At 47.8% G+C, this 23,391-nt stretch overlaps 2 protein-coding genes across 2 annotated transcripts in view; one reads left to right on the forward strand and one right to left on the reverse strand.

Moving 5' to 3' along the window:
• Positions 1-3,493: 3,493 nt before the first annotated feature.
• On the reverse strand, positions 3,494-6,777 carry LOC128335578 (uncharacterized). The gene is made up of 3 exons (XM_053274116.1): positions 6,737-6,777; positions 4,581-5,257; positions 3,494-4,372 (listed from the first exon to the last, which is right to left on the reverse strand). Exons 1-3 carry the CDS (start codon positions 6,775-6,777, stop codon positions 4,161-4,163), a joined length of 930 nt encoding a protein of 309 aa, XP_053130091.1. The 3' UTR covers positions 3,494-4,160.
• Positions 5,035-23,391, forward strand: part of CHRDL1 (chordin like 1) — a 53,807-nt gene continuing 35,450 nt past the window's right edge. The window contains exons 1-4 of the mRNA XM_053274256.1: positions 5,035-5,201; positions 12,359-12,522; positions 17,680-17,792; positions 19,241-19,334. Of these exons, the coding sequence (XP_053130231.1) occupies positions 12,426-12,522; positions 17,680-17,792; positions 19,241-19,334 (304 nt within the window). The 5' untranslated portion in view covers positions 5,035-5,201; positions 12,359-12,425. The remainder of the gene's footprint in view (positions 5,202-12,358; positions 12,523-17,679; positions 17,793-19,240; positions 19,335-23,391) is intronic.

Raw genomic sequence — 23,391 nt, forward strand, 5'->3', positions numbered from 1 at the left:
TAGAAACAACTGGAAATAATATAGAGCACAGATTTCTCTCTTCCTTCCCCCCTCCATATATCGGTGTCCCCCTGCTGAGCAATGTCATAATTAATCAAGCTTTCTAGGTTTTAGATAATTGCTGGCCCCCAATAAATTGGTTTGTTCTGGCTTCAGTCCAGGCCCGATAATTTCACAGCCTTGTGTGTTCGTGCTGGACGTTCAGAGAGGAAGGCGAAGGAAATGAATCAAAGAAGCGCTTGTTGTGTGACAGGCCTGTTAATTCTGAACGAGCCGATCTGCCACGGGTGTCATGGACCATTTCTTTCCATTCAGGCTTTTAATACTTTTCCTGTCATGTTTTTAAATGATGCAAAATCAAATTATATACCCTCAGACGACGATCAGGGACTGGTTCTTCTCCGTTACTCCGCTGTGGCACTCAGCGGCCAGAATGCTGCCTCCTGGGTCCAGAGGCCATGATTTCCTCTCTGAATGCCAGTGGCTAGGCAGCAACAATGAGAACAGTCTACTTGGCTACATAGTCTGCTTCTGGGCTGCCAAGTTAGGAATGCAGGAAGTTGCCTTATACTGAGTCAGACCAACGGTCTACCTAGCTCAGTATTATCTACACTGCCTGGCAGGGGCTCTCCAAGGGATGTAGGGTTAGGGTTAGGGATTCCCCTTTTGCTTCTCAAGGGGGGTCCTCAAGGATTACCCTTTACAAGTATACCCGAGCCGGTCAGTGAACTGGTTCGGCCCGGTTCGAGGGCAGAATCAGACTGGCCCTGGTTCAGCTGAGCCCGAAGCCAAGCCAACTGAACAACCGGCTCGCACACACCTACAAGGAACTTCCTTTTTGAATGGAAACAGGAAATTCAGGGAGGGACCTGGGATATCTCTGAGCGTCCCACGTGCCCTTCGGCCCACCTGTGACTAGTCTTGGGCTAGACCTTGGCAATCTTGTTCGGATCACCTTGGGCAAGCACGTTGGACTCTGAGATGATGCATGCAAAGCCCCCCCCCCCCTTACCAAGAATGCACCCAAGATCCAGTATGGTGCTGAAAAGCACACAACTGGGGTCAATGTATGTGTGGAGGTGGGGGTGGTTGGAAAATACTCTACCCCAGAACACATAAGGGCTGGCCGACCTTATGATCGGAACTAGGGTAGGATGAGCTTCCCTAAGTGCACTCATGACATTTGATCATGTGTTAGATAAAAGGACATTCGGAGGGAGGGAGCTTGCTTGTCTGTCCAGCCCCACCTGGGTAGGACGGCCACACCCTTCCCAGATTCTGTCCCCAGCTTTGGAATGAGGTAGGAGGGAAAACTTCCTACCCAGCTTAGCACACAATCAAGCTCCCCACCTCTGTCCTTAGGGACATAGGAAGCTGCCGTATACTGAGTCAGACCATAGGTCCATCTAGCTTGGTATTGTCTACCCAGACTGGCAGCGGCTTCTCCAAGGCTGCAGGCAGGAATCTCTCTCAGCCCTATCTTGGAGATGCTGCCAGGGAGGGAACTTGGAACCTTACATAGGAAGCTGCCATATACTGAGTCAGACCCTTGGTCCATCCATCTAACTCAGTACTGTCTACACAGACTGGCAGCGGCTTCTCCAAGGTGGCAGGCAGGTGTCTTCCTCAGCCCTATCTGGAGATGCCCAGGGCAGTGGCCGTGGGGGGGGGGGGGCAGACTTGGAACCTTCTCCATGCAAGCATGCAGACGCTCTCCCCAGAGCAGCCCCAGGAGAATATCTTCCAGTGCTCACACATGGAGTCTCCCATTCAAATTCAACCAGAACCGTCTCTGCTTAGTCAAGGGGACAAGTCAGGCTCCCAGAATAGGGTGGCCGGCTTCTCTCACCCTCATAACAACCATGAGAACAGCCCTCTCTTATCGCGTTGAGAAGAAAGGCCGTAATGGGAGCTGAAAAGCACCTGCTGTGTCCACCAGTTTCCCCCTTGCCGATTTTTAATTGCCCTCTAGACTATGTCTCTGGGGCTTACGCTTTGTCCTGTTAAGATTTCGGCTTCCTGGGCCACAGGCTGCCCTCCGTGTTGGTTTTTGTGGGCCTTTCTGGAGGTCAAAGGGGGAGGGAGTTTCCTGACCTACCCGCAGCGTTAAGCTCTCCCATGGCCTCCTACCACACTGGGGTGGAATAAGCTGTCACTCGCTTCCCTTCAGCCAACGCTGCCTTTTTAATATCTTCTCACCCTTTTTCTCAGATCACTGGTCAGGCATTCTTCGCGGATCTCTTCTTATTAGCTCCGTGGGTCACAACAAGCCCAGAAATGGAGGGGAGTCTGACCAAGCGTAGAAAATGCCTTGAGTCAGGAGTTTAAATCCGTCTCTGCTGAACTTCAAGAACTTGAAGGCGGGCGTTTCTGGCCCAATAAATGTACACTGGAGGTGGGCTTGATTCTGTCTGGGGTTAGGTTTCAAAACCCAACTCCTTTAAGCAGGCTTTTAAAGGATCTGATAAGGGACATCATTAACCAGAGCAGCCACATTATTTTGAAAGTTAGTCATTATAATGCAAGTATTGACAACCACCTTATATTTTATATTGTCATTTGTTTTCTGCTGTTCGTTTTAATGGGATGCTTTTATTGTTGTGAGCTGCCCAGAAAACAACTTGTTATGGGGCGACGGGGAAATGCTTGACTAACAAGCAGAAGGTTGCTTGTGCAAGTTCAAATTCCGCTGGTATATTGTTTCCAAGACTATGGGAAACACCTATATCGGGCAGCAGCAATACAGGAAGATGCTGAAAGGCATCATCTCATACTGTGCGGGAGGAGGCAATGGCCAACCCCTCCTGTATTCTACCAAAGACTACCACAGGGCTCTGTGGGCGCCAGGAGTCGAAACTGACTTGACGGCACACTTTACTTTAATCTTTTAACAAATAACATCCCCAGGTAGGGCTGGAAAAGAGCAACTCCATGCCTGTAACCTTGGAGAGCTGCTGCCAGTCAGTGTAGACAATACTAGGCTAGATGGACCAAGGGTCCGATTCCATTCAAGGCACCTTCTTACATTCCAGTACATTAAAACCAGTTTCATTCACAACACTAGGCTCCATAAAACCCATTCAGGAATCACAGTGGGTCATACCCCTTGACTTTCTTGTATTTGGCTACGCCATGTTTGGATTGTTGTGTTTTGTGGTGTTGTTTTTTGTAAGGCCCTTACAAAAAACAATGTAGGTGCCTTACATTGTAAGGCACCTACAATGTCAGGCAGAAATCCAACAGAAGCAGCACTCTCCTCGACAGTGATGCAACGCCTTGCCTGCTGAATTTCTGTCTGTCCTGAAACTGAGGCAGAGGAGCTGTGCTGCCAGGAAAATAAGAGGATAACCCTATTCCTCGTCTCCTTCCTGCACACTGGCTTCACCAGCTTGCCCGGGAGTGGAGAGAGATCAAGCCGGCTAGTACAGACATGGAGAAAATTCAGGGTGAGCACAGCAAAAAGGGTAAGAAAACAGATATGCAGAGGTTGATCTGGTTTGTTTATTATAAGATAACCGAGAGTCACTTATGAACAGGAGAATATGCCCAAGGATTACTACAACGAATATTTTTATACCAATTTTCAGCTAAAGTTCCCAAAGCAGGGGTGGGAGAGGGAGGGAGGGAGAGAAAGAGGGGAGGGAGCGAGGAGATAAATATGGCTCCCTGTCCCCAAAGGGCTCACAATTTGAAAAAGAAACATAAGATGGAGACCAGCAACAGCCACTGGAGGGATGCTGTGCTGGGGTTGGATAGGGCCAGTTGCTCGCCCCCTGATAAATATAAGAGAATCATCACTTTAAAAAGGTGCCTCTTTGCTCAGGTAGCAGGGGCTAACAGGTGGAGTCACTGGTGGAAATGGAAGGTGGGCCTGCCGCCTCCTCCCATCACTTGCAGGATGTGCACAGATATCTGTACACTTGTACACGTGTTTGTGTGACACGTGTTTGTGTGAATGACTGCGCCTGCGTCCCTTTTAAAAGTAAGGCTGGATCCAGGCCCATCAAAGGCGTGGCACAGCTAGGAAGCGCACTTCTGTGCCTGCCTTCAGAATAGCACGTGAATGACTGTACCTGCGTACACTGTACACTCGCTGCCCGAGTGTTGAACATAACGTGTGGATGGGCTTCTGCTCTTCAACCACTCAGACTGCTTGCTTGCTAACCCCATTTCTTGCTTTCTGATGGCTGTGATAAGGATGATACATATTCCCCGCACCGCCACACGTTGAACAGACGCAGCGTCTGGACACTGTATCTTTGTGCATTTTCTGGGGCTGTTGCAGCCGACAACTGTGGCAAGCGTGGTGTTCCCTCGACCTCCTTCTCCCATGCCGTGTGTATGTCAGTTGCGCGTGCTGTCGATGCGTGCTCTGCGGAAGGGTTGCTTGTAAGAAAACTCGCTCCCCAGAGCCCGCAGATTTGAACTGGGCGGGCGGGCGGTGTCTGCCTCCCCCCTCCTTCTCCTCGGGGCTCTTCTCGGCTTTGCCCTGCCCGCGGGACCCTCGCCGGGCTGGCTGCTGCCCCCTCCCGCCTCCCCGCCCCCAGCCGCCAGAAACTCCACCCCCGCCCCCCCGGTACCTTTTGTCAAGCGCGGCTCGTCGTGCGCCTGCCAAGCCGGAGCGAGGCTGGGTGGGAGGCGCATCTCGGCGGCCGCCTGCCGGAGCCAGCCAGCCGCTGCCTGCTCCCCTCCTGCTCCCGCAGCCGCGGCCAGCCGCCTCCTCGGGCCGGATCCCCCAGGCGCGGCCAGCCACCGCCCTCTTGCAGGCGGGCGAGGCGGCGGGGGCCCCCGGCAGGTGCCCGGCGGCGCTCTCTGGGGCCAGCGCGCAGCAGCAGCAGAGCCTCCGCGCCCTCGGATCGGAGAGTCGAGGCGGGTCCGCGGGCTCCGATGCCCCCTCCGCGCCCCTGAGCCCTGGGACGGGAGCCACCCCTTGCGCCTAGGCGCAGCAGGCCACTCCGCGTCAGCTTCCTCTCCCAGCCCGCGCCGGCGATGGCAGCCAGGTGAGGATTGCGCTGCCCAGGAAAGCCCCAGGCGCCGGGAGCAGCCCCCTGCGCGCGGAAAAGCCGCGCCCCTGCGCAGACTGCGCGCCCGCGCGGGCCCCCCATCCGGCTCCGTCGCGGAGGCAGCGGCTGCGTCCAACTGCGCGCACGGGGCGCCTCTGAAGCGGAGCAGCGCGGCTCCGGCGGGGATTGAGCAAAAAGGTGCGTATTGCCGCAGGTTCTTCCGATCAGTGGTGGGCACCAGAAAAGAAAAATGCCTTTGTGGGTGGGGGGGGGAGCTGTGTTGGATTTCTGAAACAGAGAAGGGCCGGTGGGGGTCCAGTCACTTTTCTTGGGGGGCGCTTGCCCCCCCCCGGAGCCCCCACCACCATCCATGCCCCCCAGCCCTCCTTGCTGTCTATAGAAAGAAAATAATCGAATCACAGGTCAACCACGCATTTGGCCCCCAGCCAGGTGGGTGACCAGTAAGGAGCCATAAAAGGGTCTGCCCCAGAAAAGTGACTTATACATTTATGCAGTGATCCAGGGATTCTCAGACTTGTTGGGAGTTGTGTTGTCGTCTAACCACAACTGGGGACCCTTGTTAAAAAACCCTGCCATGATTTCGGTCCCCCCCCCCCCCCCGCTCCCCACCTCCACCTTTCCTGCCCTATCTCATAAATTCAGAGCAGTTTAGGGCTGCAATTCTAACTTTGGCCTCAGACCCATAGAAAATAGTGGCAATTATTCCACTGAGTAAAGGGGGAACAGGCTGCATATATTATGCTCACCCCCTTTCTTCCTTTCCTGCCACCTCTCCCTTCTGAACAGAAAGGTGCTGCTTAGCCATTAATCAGTGCTAATTCCAGGTGCGTAGTGGCCAGTTGTGTTGAGTCCGTGGTAAGGGAAGCATTTTCTCCATGATCTGGGGCAGGGCTTGCTTTAATGGGGTTTTGCTGTTCCAGAGGAAAAGCATAGCATCGCCACACCATGGCTGAATTCTGCCTTAGATTATGACATGCCTTTTGTCCTGGAAGTCCAAGGATCTCTGGTGGGGCTGGTCGCAAAACTCAGGGGTGAGGGAGAAGCATTTCCCACACTGTCACTGCTGGCACTGGAAACAGAGTTGATGCTGGCTGAGGTTTAACTTTTGAAAGCAAGCATAGGAACATAGGAAGCTGCCAAGTCAGACTCTTGGTCCATCTAGCTCAGCACTGTCTACCCAGACTGGCAGCAACTTCTCCCAGGTTGCAGGCAGGAGTCTCTCTCAGCCCTGTCTTGGAGATGCTGCCAGGGAGGGGACTGGGAACCTTCTCCATGCAAGCAATGCATGTTGAAAGAAGACACCGGGCTAAACATGTCACTTCCCAAGTATGATTTCCTAACTATGATTGGTCACAACTCAATATCGTGAACAAATCTTTAATTCCTCACCATCTCCCCCCCCCCCCCCGTCTTTCATGATGGAAGAACAAACAGCTAGGTTATTCTATTATTTATGATTGAATATTACTAGTTAGAAATTGCTTCATGGGTGCTTGTTCAACATCTACAGTGCTTTATGATCTCTACCTGATGGTAGTAGATCAGGTGGGTTAGCCACCAGCCCCTTTCAGACGGGCCTGGATTTAAGAAATGCAAGCCCGAAACCTTGTGCAAAGAGAGCTGGGTTAGGAGTTTCACCGGGCCCTAATGTCAGGGCTGGAACATTTAAGATCTGCTTCAAAGACTCTTCTCCTGGCGCCTCTCATCTTTACAGGTGAGGCACAGAGAGGGCCTTTTCTGTGGTGCTGTTCATGTTGGCGTCGAGCAAATTTTGGAAGCAATTGCCATAATTGAATGGAACACCCCGGGTTGTAGATTACCCTACCCAAGAAAGCTCAGCTAGCATCAGATCTTTTATTATTTAGGTAAAAGATCTGAATACTAAATGGTTAAGACCTTATTTTCCAGGTATTGTTAAAATTCATCTACTTGTTTCTTTCTCTTCTGTCCCGTTTTTAAACTTATTATTTTCTTCTATCACTTCTGCTTTGTTTTATGTTGGCTCTTTTGTCATAAACCACTCTGGATATTTCCCTTGCCCCTAGAAAACCAGTGCATAAGTATTCTAAATAAATAATCTGGGTCACGATCAGTGTGTGGGTTGCATGCTGGTTCCAACAAAGAAATGCCTTCTGCACGGGAATATTTTAGCCTTGGCGGAACAGGAATCTGAACATTCGTCTCTCACAACCAAACCCAATACTCTCTCTGAGCCAGTGCATTGGATTCTCTTTGGAGCCAAAAAGGCTGCATATTTCAAGCAGGAAAGGATGGCTTGAGTGCCTGGGAATTTATTTATTTATTTAAGAATTCATGTTCTGCCCATAATGATTCTACAAATAGTTCACAAGCCATCCCCCTTTAGATCCTTCTCCATCTCTGGCATATGGAGCTAAGCTTGTTGAGGTTCTTATTTTTGATCCCAAGCACATAGCCACATGGGGCCCAATCCACCGGGAAGTTCTCCTGAGCCAGCCTCATTTTAAATGAATGGGAGCTCCGCTGCCATTACATGTCTTACATCCGCCTCTCCTGAGTGCCGCATCCCATAATTCTGATTTAGTGCTAAGGCACGGAGCTATCATGGCGAAAGAGAGGAGAGCTGGTCTGGTGGTAGCAAGCATGGCATGTCCCCTTAGCTAAACAGGCTCCACCCTGGTTGCATTTGAATGAGAGACTAGAAGTGTGAGCTCTGGGAAGAGCAGAAGGTTCCAAGTTCCCTCCCTGGCAGCATCTCCAAGATAGGGCTGAGAGAGATTCCTGCCTGCAACCTTGGAGAAGCCGCTGCCAGTCTGTGAAGACAATACTGAGCGAGATAGACCAATGGTCTGACTCGGTATATGGCAGCTTCCTATGTTGCTATGATTTCAAAGGAGCAAGCTAGCTCCATTCACAAGGCAGCCAGTTTTATGGCTCAAGTTACATCAAGCTCTCTCTCTTTCTCTCTCTCTCTCTCTCTCTCTCTCTCTCTCTCTCTCTCTCTCTCTCTCTCTCACACACACACACACACACACACACACACACACACACACACACACCGTTTTTCAGACCATATATGAGGAATTCCTCTAAAGCACTTAGATTTCTGGCCAGCTTACTGGTTCTGCACTGAGTTTGCTATAAACACATAGACAGGCCTATGTTCTTGATATGGAGCTTGGTTTGTGTTGATAGCATTGCTGTCATTAATAAGAGGTGGGGAAGGGAAAAGCAAAAGATTTGCATCTGGAATACTGGAGGATGGGTCAAAATTACAGTGAAGTAGTCCTGTCGAGTAGTACATCCTTAAACTCTTGGTTTCTTCATCTGCTGATAGGAGCAGTTCCCCACTATCCATAGGAGAACAGCTTTCATTTATGCACTATCTGTGTTGGGCTTATTTAACCCATTCCTTGCTAGCAGCCACAGAGACCCTCCTGAGAATGAATGGAAATGCTGTGAACATCAGAATTTCCATGAAACTGGGGGGGTGGATGCCCTGAATCTGTGTATGGTTGTGCAACTGATGGTTATCATTTTTTTAAACGGAAGTTTCCATTGTAGTTGGAGTAGCCGTGATGGTGGTGCTTAATAAACACCACCTGCTGCTTGATTAACCAGGGACATCTTTTTGATCACCTGGAAGGTTTTTAATCAACCACTCCAAACCACTGATTGACCAAAGTTACAGTCCTCTGTCTAACTGAGAGTAAATACTATTGAACGCAGAGGGGACTTACTTAGAAGCAAATATTTAACAGGCCTGTAGCCCACCTAAAAAATTTTTTTTGGTGGTGGGGGGAGTTTTATTACCTTAGTCAAAAGTACCCAAAAGTAGAGGGGTAGTTTTATTACCTTAGTCACTCTCCATTATGTTACAGCAGTTAAAAGCGACTTCTTGGTGAAAACTTTAGGACGGGCAGAGAAAGGGGGGGGAGGCCCAGTCTAGCCCTGCCCCCCCCCCCGGCTACAGGTCCACAACTTTTACAGCCCTCACAACAACCCTGTGAGGTAGGTTAGGCTGAGAGATACTTGACTGGCCCAGAGTTACCCAGTGAGTTTCATGGTTGAATGGAGATTCGAACTCGAGTCTTCCCGGTCCTAGTCCAACACTCTAACCACTACGCTATGCTGGCTCTCTTTAGTACTCTTCCCCATATAATTTATATACTGGTGTTATTATACTTATTTAGAACTGTCAGATGAGTTCATCTTCACATAAAGGTAAAGTGTGCCATCAAGTCGATTTCGACTCCTGGTGACCACAGAGCCCTGTGGTTGCCTTTGGTAGAATACAGGAGGGGTTGACCATTGCCTCCTCCCACACAGTATGAGATGATGCCTTTCAGCATCTTCCTGTATCGCTGCTGCCCAGTATAGGTGTTTTTCATACCAGCGGGGATTGAAACCAGCAACCTTCTGCTTGTTAGTCATTCATTTCCCCACTGCACCATTTAAGGTGCATCTTCACATAAGATAATTTTTAAAAGCCCTAATTCTAACCTGTGAACATAATTTGTTTTATTTTCGTTGGACTTGCATTGGACTCCTTCATGTTCTCTTGTTTCTAGTAATTCAGGCTCCTTTTCTTGAAAGCAGATGGCAATCCAAAGTCTTAGCTGTTTTGAAAGGAAATAATGATCAAAAGAGCAAAACGCTAGCAGAGTCCACAAATTTACATAGGAAATAAAAAAAGCTGTTGCCCAACACGATGGTTTGCTTTAATAAATAAACATTAGTCAAATTAAATATATTTATATAACAATGGAAACTTCAAATTAAAAGGACTTGCAAGGAGTGATGCACGTGCATAGCTTCATGTCCTGGAAATTTTGGTTTTTCCAGCGTCTTTATTCTTAAGCAACATTATTGATGTGGGTGGAGTTAAAGGATGCATCAGAAATTCCAAAACATAACCAACTGTGGGGCAGATCGGAAAACTTAGGAAAAAAATGAACATTTTATTGAAATCGTCAGTACTGTATTCCAAAAGTTTTTTCCCTCTTTTCTGCTTTTTTTTTTTTAAAAAAGGTCCCTATTTATCTTCATTGGTGATAGCTGGATACATTCTAACATGCAACACACAGATGTGGAGATGCAGGATTTAATCATGATTTATGAAAACGTTGACGAGTGTTCTGCCATTGACGTCAACAGGTTGTGGGTGAAAACCAAAGTTTCCATTTTACACAACCAACATGTGACGTAGTCCACCTCCTGGAAAATATATGGGAAGAAGTGAGCCCTGCAGGACCATATTGCAGGATTTGGTTGGAGGAGCAAAGAGGCACCTTGTATAGTGAGGACTCTCTTATATTTAGCAGGGGGAAAGCAACTGGACGGACCCAACCCCAGCACAGCATCTCTACGGTGGCTGTTGCTGGGGTCTACCTTATGTTTCTTTTTAGATGGTGAGTCCTTTGGGGTCAAGGAACCATCTTTCTCAGCTTCCTACATTTTTTAGGTTTTAATCTCTGGTTTATTTTTAAATTGTTAAATAGTTTTACGTTTTTTGTATATGTTTTTAACTTGTTTTATCCTATTGTTAACCGCCCAGAGACAAAAGTTTGGGGTGGTGTACAAATTTGATAAATAAATACAAATAATAAAATCTTATTTCTTTTCCTATGTACACTGCTTTGTGACACTTTTTGTCAAAAAGCCGTATACAAATATTTATTATTTATTTGTTTGTTTGTTTATTTGATTTGTATACTGCCCTTCCAAAATGGCTCAGGGCAAACACATATTTCTTGTAATAATAATAATAATTATTATTTAATAATAATAATGATGATGATGATGAGGAGGAGGAGGAGGAGGAGGAGGAGGAGAAGAAGTGCCCGCGGAGGAGTGCCAGCCAGGGTTGGAGAGCTGTGCTCACTCCCGATCGCCGGGTGTGTGAATTCAAAAGCAAGGTAGGAGGAGGGGAGAATGATCAAGTGGGAGCCTTCAGGGCTTGGGTAGGCACAGCCAACTGGGAGGAGAGCTGGTCTTGTGGTAGCAAGCCTGAACTGTCCCCTTTGCTAAGCAGGGTCTACCCTGGTTTGCATTTGGATGGGAGACTGAATGGGTGAGCACTGGAAGAGATTTCCCTGTGGGGATGGAGCCACTCTGGGAAGAGCATCTGCCTGCTTGCATGCAGAAGTTTCCAAGCTCCCTCCCTGGCAGCATCTCCAAGATAGGGCTGAGAGAGACTCCTGCCTGCCACCTTGGAGAAGCTGCTGCCAGTCTGGGAAGACAATATTGAGCTAGATGGACTTATGGTCTGACTCAGTATATGGCAGCTTCCTATGCTCCTAACTCGCATTCTGTCCCTGGATGTTCAGAGGGGGGCAAGAAGGGGAGATTGTCTCTCCCTGAATTGAGCCAGTTCCCATTTAATTCAATGGGGCATACTCCCAGGGAAAGGGATATAAAATTGCTGGCTTTGCCCCACCCTCCTGAAAAAGGTCCTGCAGACACCCGTGGTTCCAACCCCAGCAGTATATCGTGGGTGGACGCAAATTGCCCAACCCAGCTGCTGTCTCCCACACGGTCTCTCTCCCCTCCTTTTAGCTTGATCTTTGCACACACATGGCTGCCAGTTGGGAACATGCCTGGCTCTCCTACCTGAACGGGGTGCCCCCTGACCCTGTTCAGGGCCGTGTGAACAGTCCCTAATCTCAGCCCCTAAGAAGGCTCCAACCAGCAAATCAGGACACTTGCAATGAAGTTCAGGCCGTATGGGAGGGACATCGGGACACAGGAACTTAGGAAGCTGCCATATACTGAGTCAGAACCTTGGTATATCTACCTCAATATGGTCTACACAGACTGGCAGCAACTCCCCAAAGTTGCAGGCAGGCGTCTCTCTCAGCCCTATCTTGGGGATGCCGCCAGGGAAGGAACTTGGACCCTTCTGCATGCAAGCAGGCAGATGCTCTTCCGAGATCGGCCCCACCCCCTAAGGGGAATATCTTACCGTGCTCACATTCAAGTGCAAACCAGGGCAGACTCTGCTTAGCAAAGGGGACAAGTCGTGCTTGCTACCACAAGACCAGCTCGCCTTCCATGGCTATGAAAAGCAGGCGCCAGGGGAGAGGAGAAGGACATATTCCCCTGATATGGGCCAACTGGTCATATGCTGAGTAGATGAGAGTACCATCATAAGAACATGTAAACAGCCCGGCTGGATCAGGCCCAAGGAGGCCTATCTAGTCCAGCATCCTGTTTCGCACAGTGGCCCACCAGATGCCGCTGGGAAGCCCACAGGCAAGAGGCAAGGGCATCATTTGGGCCTTCAATGCAGTGGAAAACTTCCTTGTAAGAGCTCTCCTCCATCTGAACTAACCTTTGATTTCCTTCCCCTACAGATCCAGCATTTGCTACATCAAAGCATTTTTGCTGTTCTATTTTTTTTTCCTTCCCCCTCTGGCAAAGATGAGAACGGCTCGGGGATTGGGAAACTTCAGGATTGTTTTCACTTGTGTGCTCTGCCTCCTTTTCATCGAGGGAAGTAAAGCGGAGCAAGGAAAATGTGAGTAAGCGGAAGCTTTTTGCTGCAAATTTACAAGAATCCAGGTGTCCTTGGGGTTCATTAGACCACATCGTCTGTGTCGAACGTAACCTATGGGGTGGAATGGGACCATGTATGTTGGAACCTTCTGTCTTCAACGCTTAGGGGCACACACCCTTGAGACGACACAGAGGCTTTGGTGCACTTGGATACCTTGAGGATATGGGTAATGCATTTTATTTTTTACATTTTTTAAAACTTTTTTTTTTTAGCTTTTTTAACATTTTATATCCCACTCTTCCTCCAGTCACCCAGTCACCCAGAGAGTTTCATGACGGAAGGCGGATTTGAACTCGGGTTTCCCCGGTCCCAGTCCAGCACTCTAACCACTACACCACACTGGCTCTAGAAGCCAACACGCGTTCAAATGCATTTTGATGTATATATTGAGTTTTACACGAACCCTTGTCCCCTGCCCCCCATTACTGACTATTATAACAAAGTTGTAAAACTCTCCTATTCCATGAGCCTTTTGAGTAGGTTTTCGCCTGTCTTATTGTTTTGCTGGTTTTATGCTGGTTTTATGCCACTGTGATATGGTGCCTTTGTACAATGCAATTGATTATTTTATGTTCTTTTGGTTTGAATGTGTGTGTTGTTGTTTTGTAAGCTGCTCTGTGGGGGCCGTGGCTTGAAAGGTGGGTATTATATTTCTTAAAGATCATGGCAGCGGGTGGCTATTGGCTAGTGCCCCAAACATCACACAAACACCAATTCCTTGAATACATTTGCAAATGTTTGCAAGTCTGCCTTAAACAAATCTGGTGAAGGCAGACCATATACCCATATAAAAGTATATATGCCACTTTAAAATATTTTAAAGGTTGTCATTCTGACAGAAGCCTAATGTATAGCACTGACGGTTGAACCAGAATTCAGTATGTATTTGAGGCACACTGCAAGGATCACACGGTGAGTGGAAGACCGTGTTAAAAAGTTACATCTATCTCAGGAGAGATAGGGAAAGCAGGAGAGGTGAGCTGGTCTTGTGGTAGCAAGCATGACTTGTCCCCTTAGCTAAGCAGGGTCCACCCTGGTTGCATATGAATGGGAGACTAGAATTGTGAGCACTGTAAGATATTCCCCTCAGGGGATGGAGCTGCTCTGGGAAGAGCAGAAGGTTTCAAGTTCCCTCCCTGGCAACATCTCCAAGACAGGACTGAGAAAGATTCCTGCCTGCAGCCTTGGGAGAAGCTGCTGCCAGTCTGTATAGACAATACTGAGCTAGATGGACCAAGGGTCTGACTCAGTATATGGCAGCTTCCTATGTTCCGCCCCAGGTATAACTTTAAATGGAATGACTCTCACTGTTTCCCTCCAAAAGATACCATTTCCATGGCCTTGTCAAGAAGAACACTCTAGCTGGAGGATCTGTTTTATTTCAGATTTCACAAATGGAGAAATGTCTTAATTCAATTTTCAGGACCTCCATCAGCATCAAAGAGGTTGTCTGGATGTCATCCATGCATAACAATATTGTGCTGAGGTTTGAAAACAGTGTAGCTGTGTGTTCCCAACTCAGCCTGAGATGAACCAAATTAAAGGTGAAATCTCTTCTTAGGAAAGAATTGAAGGCGCAGGCGTGACTTCTTGAAAATATCTTTGTAGAACCCAAACAGAGAAATTGTTTTACAAATCCAGGGATCTATGGGAAGCGATATCATTTGCCAGAAGGAATGACTGAATAGTGGAGAAACGTTTTGACAACTTTTCTGGATGACCTTTGAAAACTGAAAACTGTTTTGAGACTACTTGAAGACATAGGATTGTTTTACCCTTTGGTGTACCTTTTTCTCTGGGTTATTCTTGCAGTAGGCTTGAGTAAACTCCACCATTTTTTACAACAGTCTTCAATGGAACAAGCCTGTTTCCCAGCTTCAACCGAACATCAGTGGCAAGCGGATGAACACAAAGGGGGAGAAGGAGATGGACGTGGTCCAAGGGAGACATTCCCTCTGCTCGACTGAGCTTATTCACAAGAACAAATTGTGCAAATAGCTTTGTCCAAAGCAGGAGCATCACCGGGGGACTGTCGGTGGCATCTCCAGTTCACTGCATCTCAGACATGAAAGCCTCATTCATCCCACAGCTGACTGAAGTGGAAGTAGATCTTTCCACACCAGCCGCCATGGTGCCCTGCCACAACCAAAGATCTGCTCTGAACAGAAAGATGGCAGGCAGGCAGGCAGGCCCTGGTGACTGGTGGCTGAAGTGCCTTTCTTAATGGGCTTCCTCTAGCGTGCTTTGCCCTTTGTGGAGAAACTTCAGTCATACTAGGCAAATAGATCATAGGAACATAAGAAGCTGGCTTATACTGAGTCAGGCATTTGGTCCATCAAGCTCAGTATTGTCTACAGAGATTGGCAGCGGCTTCTCCAAGGTTACAGGCAGGAGTCTCTCTCAGTCCTACTGTATCTGGAGATGTTGTCAGGGAGTGAACCTGGAACCTTCTGCACGCAAGCAGGCAGATGCTCTTCCACTAAGCCATGGCCACATCATCTGAAGGGAATATCTTGCAGCACTCATATTCAGTCTCCCATCCAAATGCAAACCAAGGCAGACCCTGCTTAGCAAAGGGGACAGTTCAGGCTGGCTACCACAAGACCAGCTCTCCTTCTCAATTACTTAATGCTACATTCTGTGGGCTGCTTTACAGTTGCATAGTTATCCCATTGAAAACATGATGAGCTCAGCCCTGAGTAGGAACCTAGGAAGCTGCCATAGACTGAGTCAGACCATTGGTCTTTCTAGCTCAATATTGTCTACACAGACTGGCAGCAACTTCTCCCAGGTTACAAGCAGGAATCTCTCTCAGCTCTATTTTGGAGATGCCAGGGAGGGAACTTCTCACAGGTTGCAGGCAGGAATCTCTCTCAGTCCTATCTTGAGAGATGCCAGGGAGGGAACTTGAAACCTTCTGCTCTTCCCAGAGCAGCTCCATCCCTAAGGGGAATATCTTGCAGTGCTCACACATCAAGTCTCCCATTCATATGCAACCTCCATGCTTGGCTAAGAAGACAAGTCATGCTTGCTACCCCAAGACTAGCTCTGCTCCGTAGTAGCAGCACAGAGTTTGACCCTGAAGGCACAGAAGCAATAGGGCCAGATTGTTTTGTGTTTTTATTTATGTATTTTATCACATGATTTTATCAAATTGATCAAATTTTGAACAGTAGCACAGAGTCTGACACTTAGGAGATGGGAGAAATCGGGCTGGAAGAGCCAGCCGCAGACTCAGTCTCAAGCCCTAACACCAGGCTGAGGTCTGAGCCCACCAACTGGGAGACCCCAGAACCAGAGACACTGAAATGGCCACCACTAAACCAGATCCCAAACCTTTCAACAAAGAGGCCTCATTCACACCAAGTATCTCACGTTCCCCCCAGATCTACACACCGGCAGTTGCAATAGTCCAGGAGGGACTTAATGGAGCAGTGGACAAGTGTCAGACTCCAGACCAGAGGACTGCCCCTTTAAATCTCTCTGCTCTCCAGGCAGGGAGGTGGAGTCTGGGGGGGGGGCAGGCGGAGCCTGGAGGTATTTAAGACCTCATTCTGCCTCTGGTCCTTTCTGGAGTAAGTGGTTCATTGGGAGCTCTCCGGGGTGCTGAATTTTATCTGAAATGCTTTTAGAAAATTCAGGAGTGTGCACAAGAAAAAGATTGTCTTCCTCCACTTATGATCATGATTAAATACTTCATTTGTTTGGATATCCATTCATTATAAATCATCTCCATTTGGCTTCTGGCTTTCTTTTCTTCATTTTCCTACTCAGACTGATGTTGATTAAAATGATTATCTTCCAGCATGACTTCAGCATAGGCTTTTTAAAAAATATATATGTTTGGAACAGGCAGCCTTCCATAGGAACACAGGAAGCTGTCTTCTACCGAGTTAGACCATTGGTCCATCTAGCTCAATGTTGCCTTCACAGACTGGCAGCAGCTTCTCCAAGGTTACAAGCAGGGCTCTCTCTCAGCCCTATTTTGGAGATGCTGCCAGGGAGGGAACTTGGAACCTTCTACATACAAGCAGGCAGGTGATCTTCCACTGAGCTATGACCCCATCCTGTAAGGGGAATATCTTGGAGTGCTCACGTCTACCTTCCCAATCAAATGCAAATCAGGGTGGGCCCTGCTTATCAAAGGGGACAATTCATGCTTACTACTACAAGACCAGGAGGAGGAGGAGGAGGAGGAGGAGAACCACCTTCTATTGTTGCCGTACTACAAATTAACAAACCCCCTTAACGCAAACGAACGATGCTCAGAATGAAGCGTGCTGTTTGCAACTATAGACATTTGTTTTGGATCAGACGAAAGTGACCTGATTTGATTAGCTTTTCACACACATTCTGAAACCAATGCACTTGCCAAAAATGTTTAGGGGACTTGGAATATCAGTGAGCAGATGGCAGTGTCTGGAAACTTGGTTCTGCTCCAGGATCTCTGGAAATAACCATCACTTACACGGAGGTGGGTAATTCGGCCCGCAGGGACTATTTTTCTGGCCCCCAGGTATCCTGCAGCAACACAGGATCTGGAAACTGCCTTATAGTGCCAGCCTATGCATGTTTTTTCAGAAATATGTTCCATGGTGTGCCCGGTGAGGCTTACTCCCATGGAAGCATGCCTAGCATTGCAGCCTGAAAGCAACAACAATTTAGGGAGAGGAGAGGACTTGGCATTTGTTTGGGGCTGGCATGCACTCTAGGGCAGGGATTCTCAATGTTGGGTTCCCAGATGTTATTGGACTTCAACTCCCATAATCCCCAGCCCCAGTGGCCTTTGATTGGGAATTATGGGAGTTGAAGTCCAATACCATCTGGTGGCCCAACGTTGAGAATCCCTGCTCTAGGGGCCCTGCTGATTGAGCAGGGACGGGACCTATTCTGTGGTTACTATCCTTGGTTGCAACTATGGGTCCATTGACAGGGCAATAGATCCACAAGTAACTAATAATATATTTTTTTATTTTAATGTAACAATGTGCTAAAAATTGACCTCAGCCCCTGCACGCCAAGCTGTGGATGGTTCCAGCCCACTAGAGCATTTGAGTTGGGCAGCCCTGGGTCACACAGACCTGCTGCTACATTCACAGTTCCCCTTCTCTGTTCCAGCCCCCGAGACCTACTGCGTGTTTCAGGACAAGAAGTACCGTGTAGGGGAAAGGTGGCACCCACATCTGGAGCCCTATGGAATTGTTTACTGCGTCAACTGTCTCTGCTCAGAGGTATGTTCCTTGCCTCTAGTCCTGTTGTTTTTCAGGACTGAGGGTTCAGTGGTGGAAATTTTGAATAAGTCGTGAAATGCCCTTCGTTATGATGGCCAGGCTGTGTGTGCAAGGAAGGTGTGTGTGTGCTATAGGGGCTTCTGCTACACTCCCCTTGCTCGCTTATGCCACACTTTTCAACAAAAATCCCCAAAGAAGTTTACATAGAGAAATAAAAAATAAATAAAGATGGCTCCCTGTCTCCAAAGGGGCTCACAATCTAAAAATGAAACATAAGATAGACACCGGCAACAGCCACTGGAGGGATGCTGTGCTGGGGATGGATAGGGCCAGTTGCTCTCCCCCTGCTCAATAAAGAGAATCGCCACTTTGAAAGCTGCCTCTTTACTTCATTAGCAGGGGACATCCTTAGCAATGGAAAAGAGGTGATCACCAGTGTTCCCTCTAACAAAGATTCCCAGATGCGGTTGATTACAACTCCCAGAATTCCCAGCTGCCATGGTATTTGCTTCGGGGTTATGGGAGTTGTCGTCACCAACATCTTGAAATCCCTGTTAGAGAGAAAACTGGTGATCAGTTTGCAATACTTCCAACCTTCAGTGCATTATCATGCCTCTATGGTCCTGACCATTAAAAACACAAAAAGCTACTGTACAATTGTATCGATGTTGTTAGAAGTATGGATATGAAAATTGGCAGGGATGTCCTCCATGGAGAGAGCACAGCAGTTGGTTCATTGTTACCCCAACCTTGACCCTAAACCCTTTCCTTTGTGCAAATATGACTGCAATTTTACCCTAATGGTCAGGGGTCAGTCGAGATAAAGAAGAGGCGATAAGACAGAGGAAGCTGTAAGTACATCAGTGCTATCATCTCTTTTCCATCTCTAGTGGGGTAGCCATTGCCAGAAATAACTATTAGCATTCATCCTCTGAGATGATACCAGTGGCCAGAATGTGTGGGCCTGGTTCATGGGCTATATGTTATTTCTTTCTTTGGTTGTCCAACAACCAGATCCATTGTGTCATTAAGTATTATGCCCAGCATTGTTGAATCGTTAAAAAGGAAATGGGGTCAATTTTCTAATGCATCTTGCTTCGTAATGCAGAAGGGGACAAGCAGATGCAAAGTAAAAGAATATAGCCTCAGAGACGAAGAGCCATATGGAATGAGGTGGGGTTGCCAGTTAACAAATGTGTCCCAATTTTAATCTGTGAATTCCGCGTAGGGACATATTTAGATTCGGAAAACACAGGTTCACATTCTTGCTGAGTCATGGAATCCCATCAAAGCTTCAGGCAAATAAGCAATTCAGGCTCAGTTTCCCATCTGTGAAATGGGGAGATTGTCATGACCCCTCCCCCCTCCAAGTGAGACAAAGATGATGCAGCATCTTCCCCGGAGCCATTCTAGAACTAACCCTGCGTGTTCTCCACTTCTTCCCTTAGAACGGGAATGTGTTATGCAACAGAATAAGATGCCCAAATCTCCATTGTCCCACTCCCGTACAGGTGCCTCAGTTGTGCTGCCCACGATGCGCAGGTAATGTCTATTTGCTGTATCACAAATGCTTCCTGGAACGTACACTGCTCATGTCTCTGCGGCAGAGCAAACAGACACGTTCTCTGCCTAAAAATAACAAGGGAATGCTCTCATGCAGAAAACCGTGCTATGCATGCCATTTATGGCAAGAGGGGGCCATATTCTCAGGTTGCTGGGGGGCGGCGGCTAGGGGGTAACCCCACCCACCTCCAGCACCATTGGGCCTTTGTTCATTCCATCAGAGCAAGCGGGCAGCTGAATCTCCCTTCAAATATGCCAGTTTAATCTGTCTACTGCAGTCTTCTGTGCGTGGACAGATGCTTACCCATTGCTCAAACCCCGGGTGGGTAAGATGTTCATGGCCTACCCAGATTCTGTCCCCAGCTCCAAAAACCTTGTGTGTGTGTGTGTGTGTGTTTTTAACTGACATACAATCAGTAAATAGGAGCATGGCCAGCTCCCAAATCAAGAGTAGGAGGCTTCTTCCACTCTATAATACAGCCCAATATAATATAATATAATATAATATAATATAATATAATATAATATAATATAATATAATATAATATAATATAATATAACAAAGGCCCTATAATAACAAAGGCCCTATAATATCAAAGGTCTTAAGAAAAGCCCTGCTGGATCAGGCCCAAGGCCCATCTAGTCCAGCATCCTGTTTCTCACAGTGGCCCACCAGATGCCACTGGAAGCCACGGGCAGGAGTTGAGGGTATTCCCTGCTATTACTCCCCTGCAACTGGGACTCAGAGGCATCCTGCCTTTGAGGATGGAGGTGGCCTATAGCCCTCCAACTAGTAGCCGTTGATAGACCTCCATGAAGTTATCCAAACCCTTCTTAAAACCATCCAGGTTGTTGGCTGTCACCACATCTTGTGGCAGAGAATTCCACAAGTGGATTATGCCTTGTGTGAAAAAGTACTTCCGTCTGCTGGTCCTGGATTTCCCAGCAATCCATTTCATGGGATGACCCCTGGTTCTAGTGTCAGCCCTGTATCTAAGCAGAGAATGGTTGTTTTCTTGATGGAAGGCAGCAACCGTACCATATCCACCCAAATCCAAGATGAGGTTTTCCCCCAGTTATTTTCTGTTAAATGTGGGGGTGGGTGTCTTGAATTCAGAGTCCTCTTTCTTTTGGATAAATACTCTGTATTTATAACCTGTATTTATCTTCTCACTTTTAAGGCATCGTCTTAAATTCAGAGTTGCCTTCTATTTGGATAAATATGGTAAATATAAATGCTATACAATCAGAGCCCTGCTTGTGACTTAGCTTAGTTTCATTATTAGGCGAGGGAGCCGTAAATCAGTGCCACGGAGGGCTGTTGATGTTTATTACAATATAAACCAGGTTACATGTGGCATTATAAACTCCTGCAGACTGTACGTTTATTATATGTGCATTGTTAGGAGTCACTGTACAATGCACACAAAGTGGGATCTTTCCTAGGCTTGTGGCAAAATTCCCGACATGGCCTAATGTCTAGTAGGTTTGACGCCCAGCCCTCTTCCTGCCCCTTTCTCTCCAGCTTCTTGGTCTCAGTTAGGAGAGGGTTTTAATTACGTAGCATTGCAAAGAAGGCATTTATACTCTCTGGACGGCTACAGGCTTGCTCTGCTGCTGATATCAACCAATGTCAAATCGGCCTGAAACCTTCAAGGAAATTAGCAATGTGTTGGAAGATTGTTTGACCACGCTGAGAAGATCATGCACACTCACCTCCATAATCCTGTGTGGGCAGTGTCCCTTCAGCAGATATGTCCTGCCGAAGGGCGGAGAAGCAGCATGGAAAGCAAAGTCAAAATCGGACTTTGCCTCAGGGATTCCTAGATGTTGTTGACTACAGCTCCCATGATCCCCAGACAAAGGCCATTACATCTGGAGATGCTGGGAGCTGTATGCTACAATATCTGGGAATGCCTGCTACAGGAAACACTAGTCCGATCCATCTCCCCCGGGCCACCCCGACATGGTCGTTTCTAAGCATGAGCACCTTTCTTATCATGAGCACAAGAGAGTCCCTTGTACAGCAGATATATCATCTAGCTTAAAGGTCAAGTGTGCCGTCGAGTCGATTTTGACTCCTGGCGACCACAGAGCCCCGTGGCTGTCTTTGGTAGAATACAGGAGGGGTTGACCATTGCCTCCTCCTGTACAGTATGAGATTATGCCTTTCAGCATCTTCTGATATCACTGCTGCCCAATATAGGTGTTTCCCCTAGTCTTAGAAACAGACCAGCGGGGATTCGAACCAGCAGCCTCTGGCTTGGTAGTCAAGCCATTTCCCCGCTGCGCCATTAGGTGGCTTATCATCTAATTTAGACCTAAGTAATAGGAATAGAGGAAGCTGCTGGCCACCATGTTTGTCAGAGAGCACATTGGCTAGAGAGGCTGGGATCTGTGAATTTGCCACTCTGCACAGCACATTCTATGTTCGTTGGCTCAAAATGGCTTGCCCTGCCTCCTTCCCCCTTCTGACCAAACAGAGGGTGGCTGTGACATCATTTCCTCCTACTGTTGGTGCATCGGGGGAGTTCTCTCCCAATAACCGGAAGACCTTCCAAGCAGATACTCTTCCACTGAACTGCGGCCTCATCTCCGAATCCTGTACAGACGCTACCACCACGCTGCTCTCCAGTCCTTGATTTGGAAACAGCTCTGCAGTGGGACCAGAACTTGCTCCCGGGCGGTGCGGGGCTTCTCAGCACTCCAGCTGTTTTGGACTACAACTCCCATAAACACGTGTCACATGGAAGAAGGAGTGGACCGATTCTGTGTTGCTTCTGAAGGCAGGACTCGGAGCAGTGGACTGAAATGACAAGGAACCAGATGCTGGTTAGACACAAGGAAGAATTTCCTAACTGGTTCCTTGTAATTTCAGCATGACAATTTCTTGAGGTCCCAGGAAACACCCAATTTTGCAGCAAACTGGAGCTCTCCGTTGTACCATAAACTCAAATGCAGCCCTTTTCAGCGAAGCCCGTCCACACATTCCGCTGTTTCTCACCAAGCATTGGAGAATCAAGCAGTGTGTGAACTCAAAGTAAGACCGACAAGACTAGCAAGCTCTCACTGGAGATCTTGGAAAGCCGCTGCCAGTCAGAGCAGACAGTGCTCAGCTAGATGGGCTGCCAGTCCGAGCTGGTATATGAAGCAGCTTTGTACGTTCCCGCTCTCAATGTTACATCTGGGAACAAGTGAGCATTATCACTCCAACCAACAAATAAAGCCCTGCCATTGTAACCTGACTGTTTGACAATGACGTGCAGCTCATTTTCCAGTAGGGAGAAAAACGCCGACATCAGCCGTTAAGAGAGAGTTTGCAGCTTTCACCTCTTGCTTTGATCTCCAGCTATGTTTGGCTGCATAACACCATGTTCTGCCGGACGGATCAACCCATCTGGCTCCAAGAACTGTTTAAGGCTGGGTCCCAGACTATACACAGGCTTCCAGGAACTTTTATGATTAGTTACACATTTATGCTCAGACTTCTGTGAATTTATGGTTTTTCTGCATAGATCAAGTTCTCTCGCTCTCTTTTGCACGCTCTCTCTCTCTCTCTCTCTCTCTCTCTCTCTCTCTCTCTTTCCTTCCTTTCAATCCCTTCTTTGCTATTGGAATCAGGAAGGAACTAAAAGGCAAGAGAAACTGAGAACGAGAGAGAGATGGCTCAGGGTTTGTTTTCACTCAGATCAGCATAGTTAATTATGAATGACTTAATTAATCATTCGGTTGTAAAACGTTTACCTTCCATGAACAAGTGAACTCTTCTGCTGACCAGGGCTGGCTCCAAGGTGCAGAAGAGGGCAACCCAGCTGATCAGGGGCCTAGACCACCTTTCTTATGAGGCAAGGCTACACCACCTGGGGCTATTTAGTTTAGAAAAAAGACGACTGTGGGGAGACACGATAGAGGTCTATAAAATCATGCATGGTGTCAAGAAAGTGGATAGAGGGAAATTCTTCTCCCTCTCTCATAACACTAGAACCAGGGGTCATCCCATGAAATTGATTGCTGGGAAATCCAGGACCAACAGACG

The sequence above is a fragment of the Hemicordylus capensis genome, chromosome 11 (assembly GCF_027244095.1).
Source record: "Hemicordylus capensis ecotype Gifberg chromosome 11, rHemCap1.1.pri, whole genome shotgun sequence".
Taxonomy (NCBI): domain Eukaryota; kingdom Metazoa; phylum Chordata; class Lepidosauria; order Squamata; family Cordylidae; genus Hemicordylus; species Hemicordylus capensis.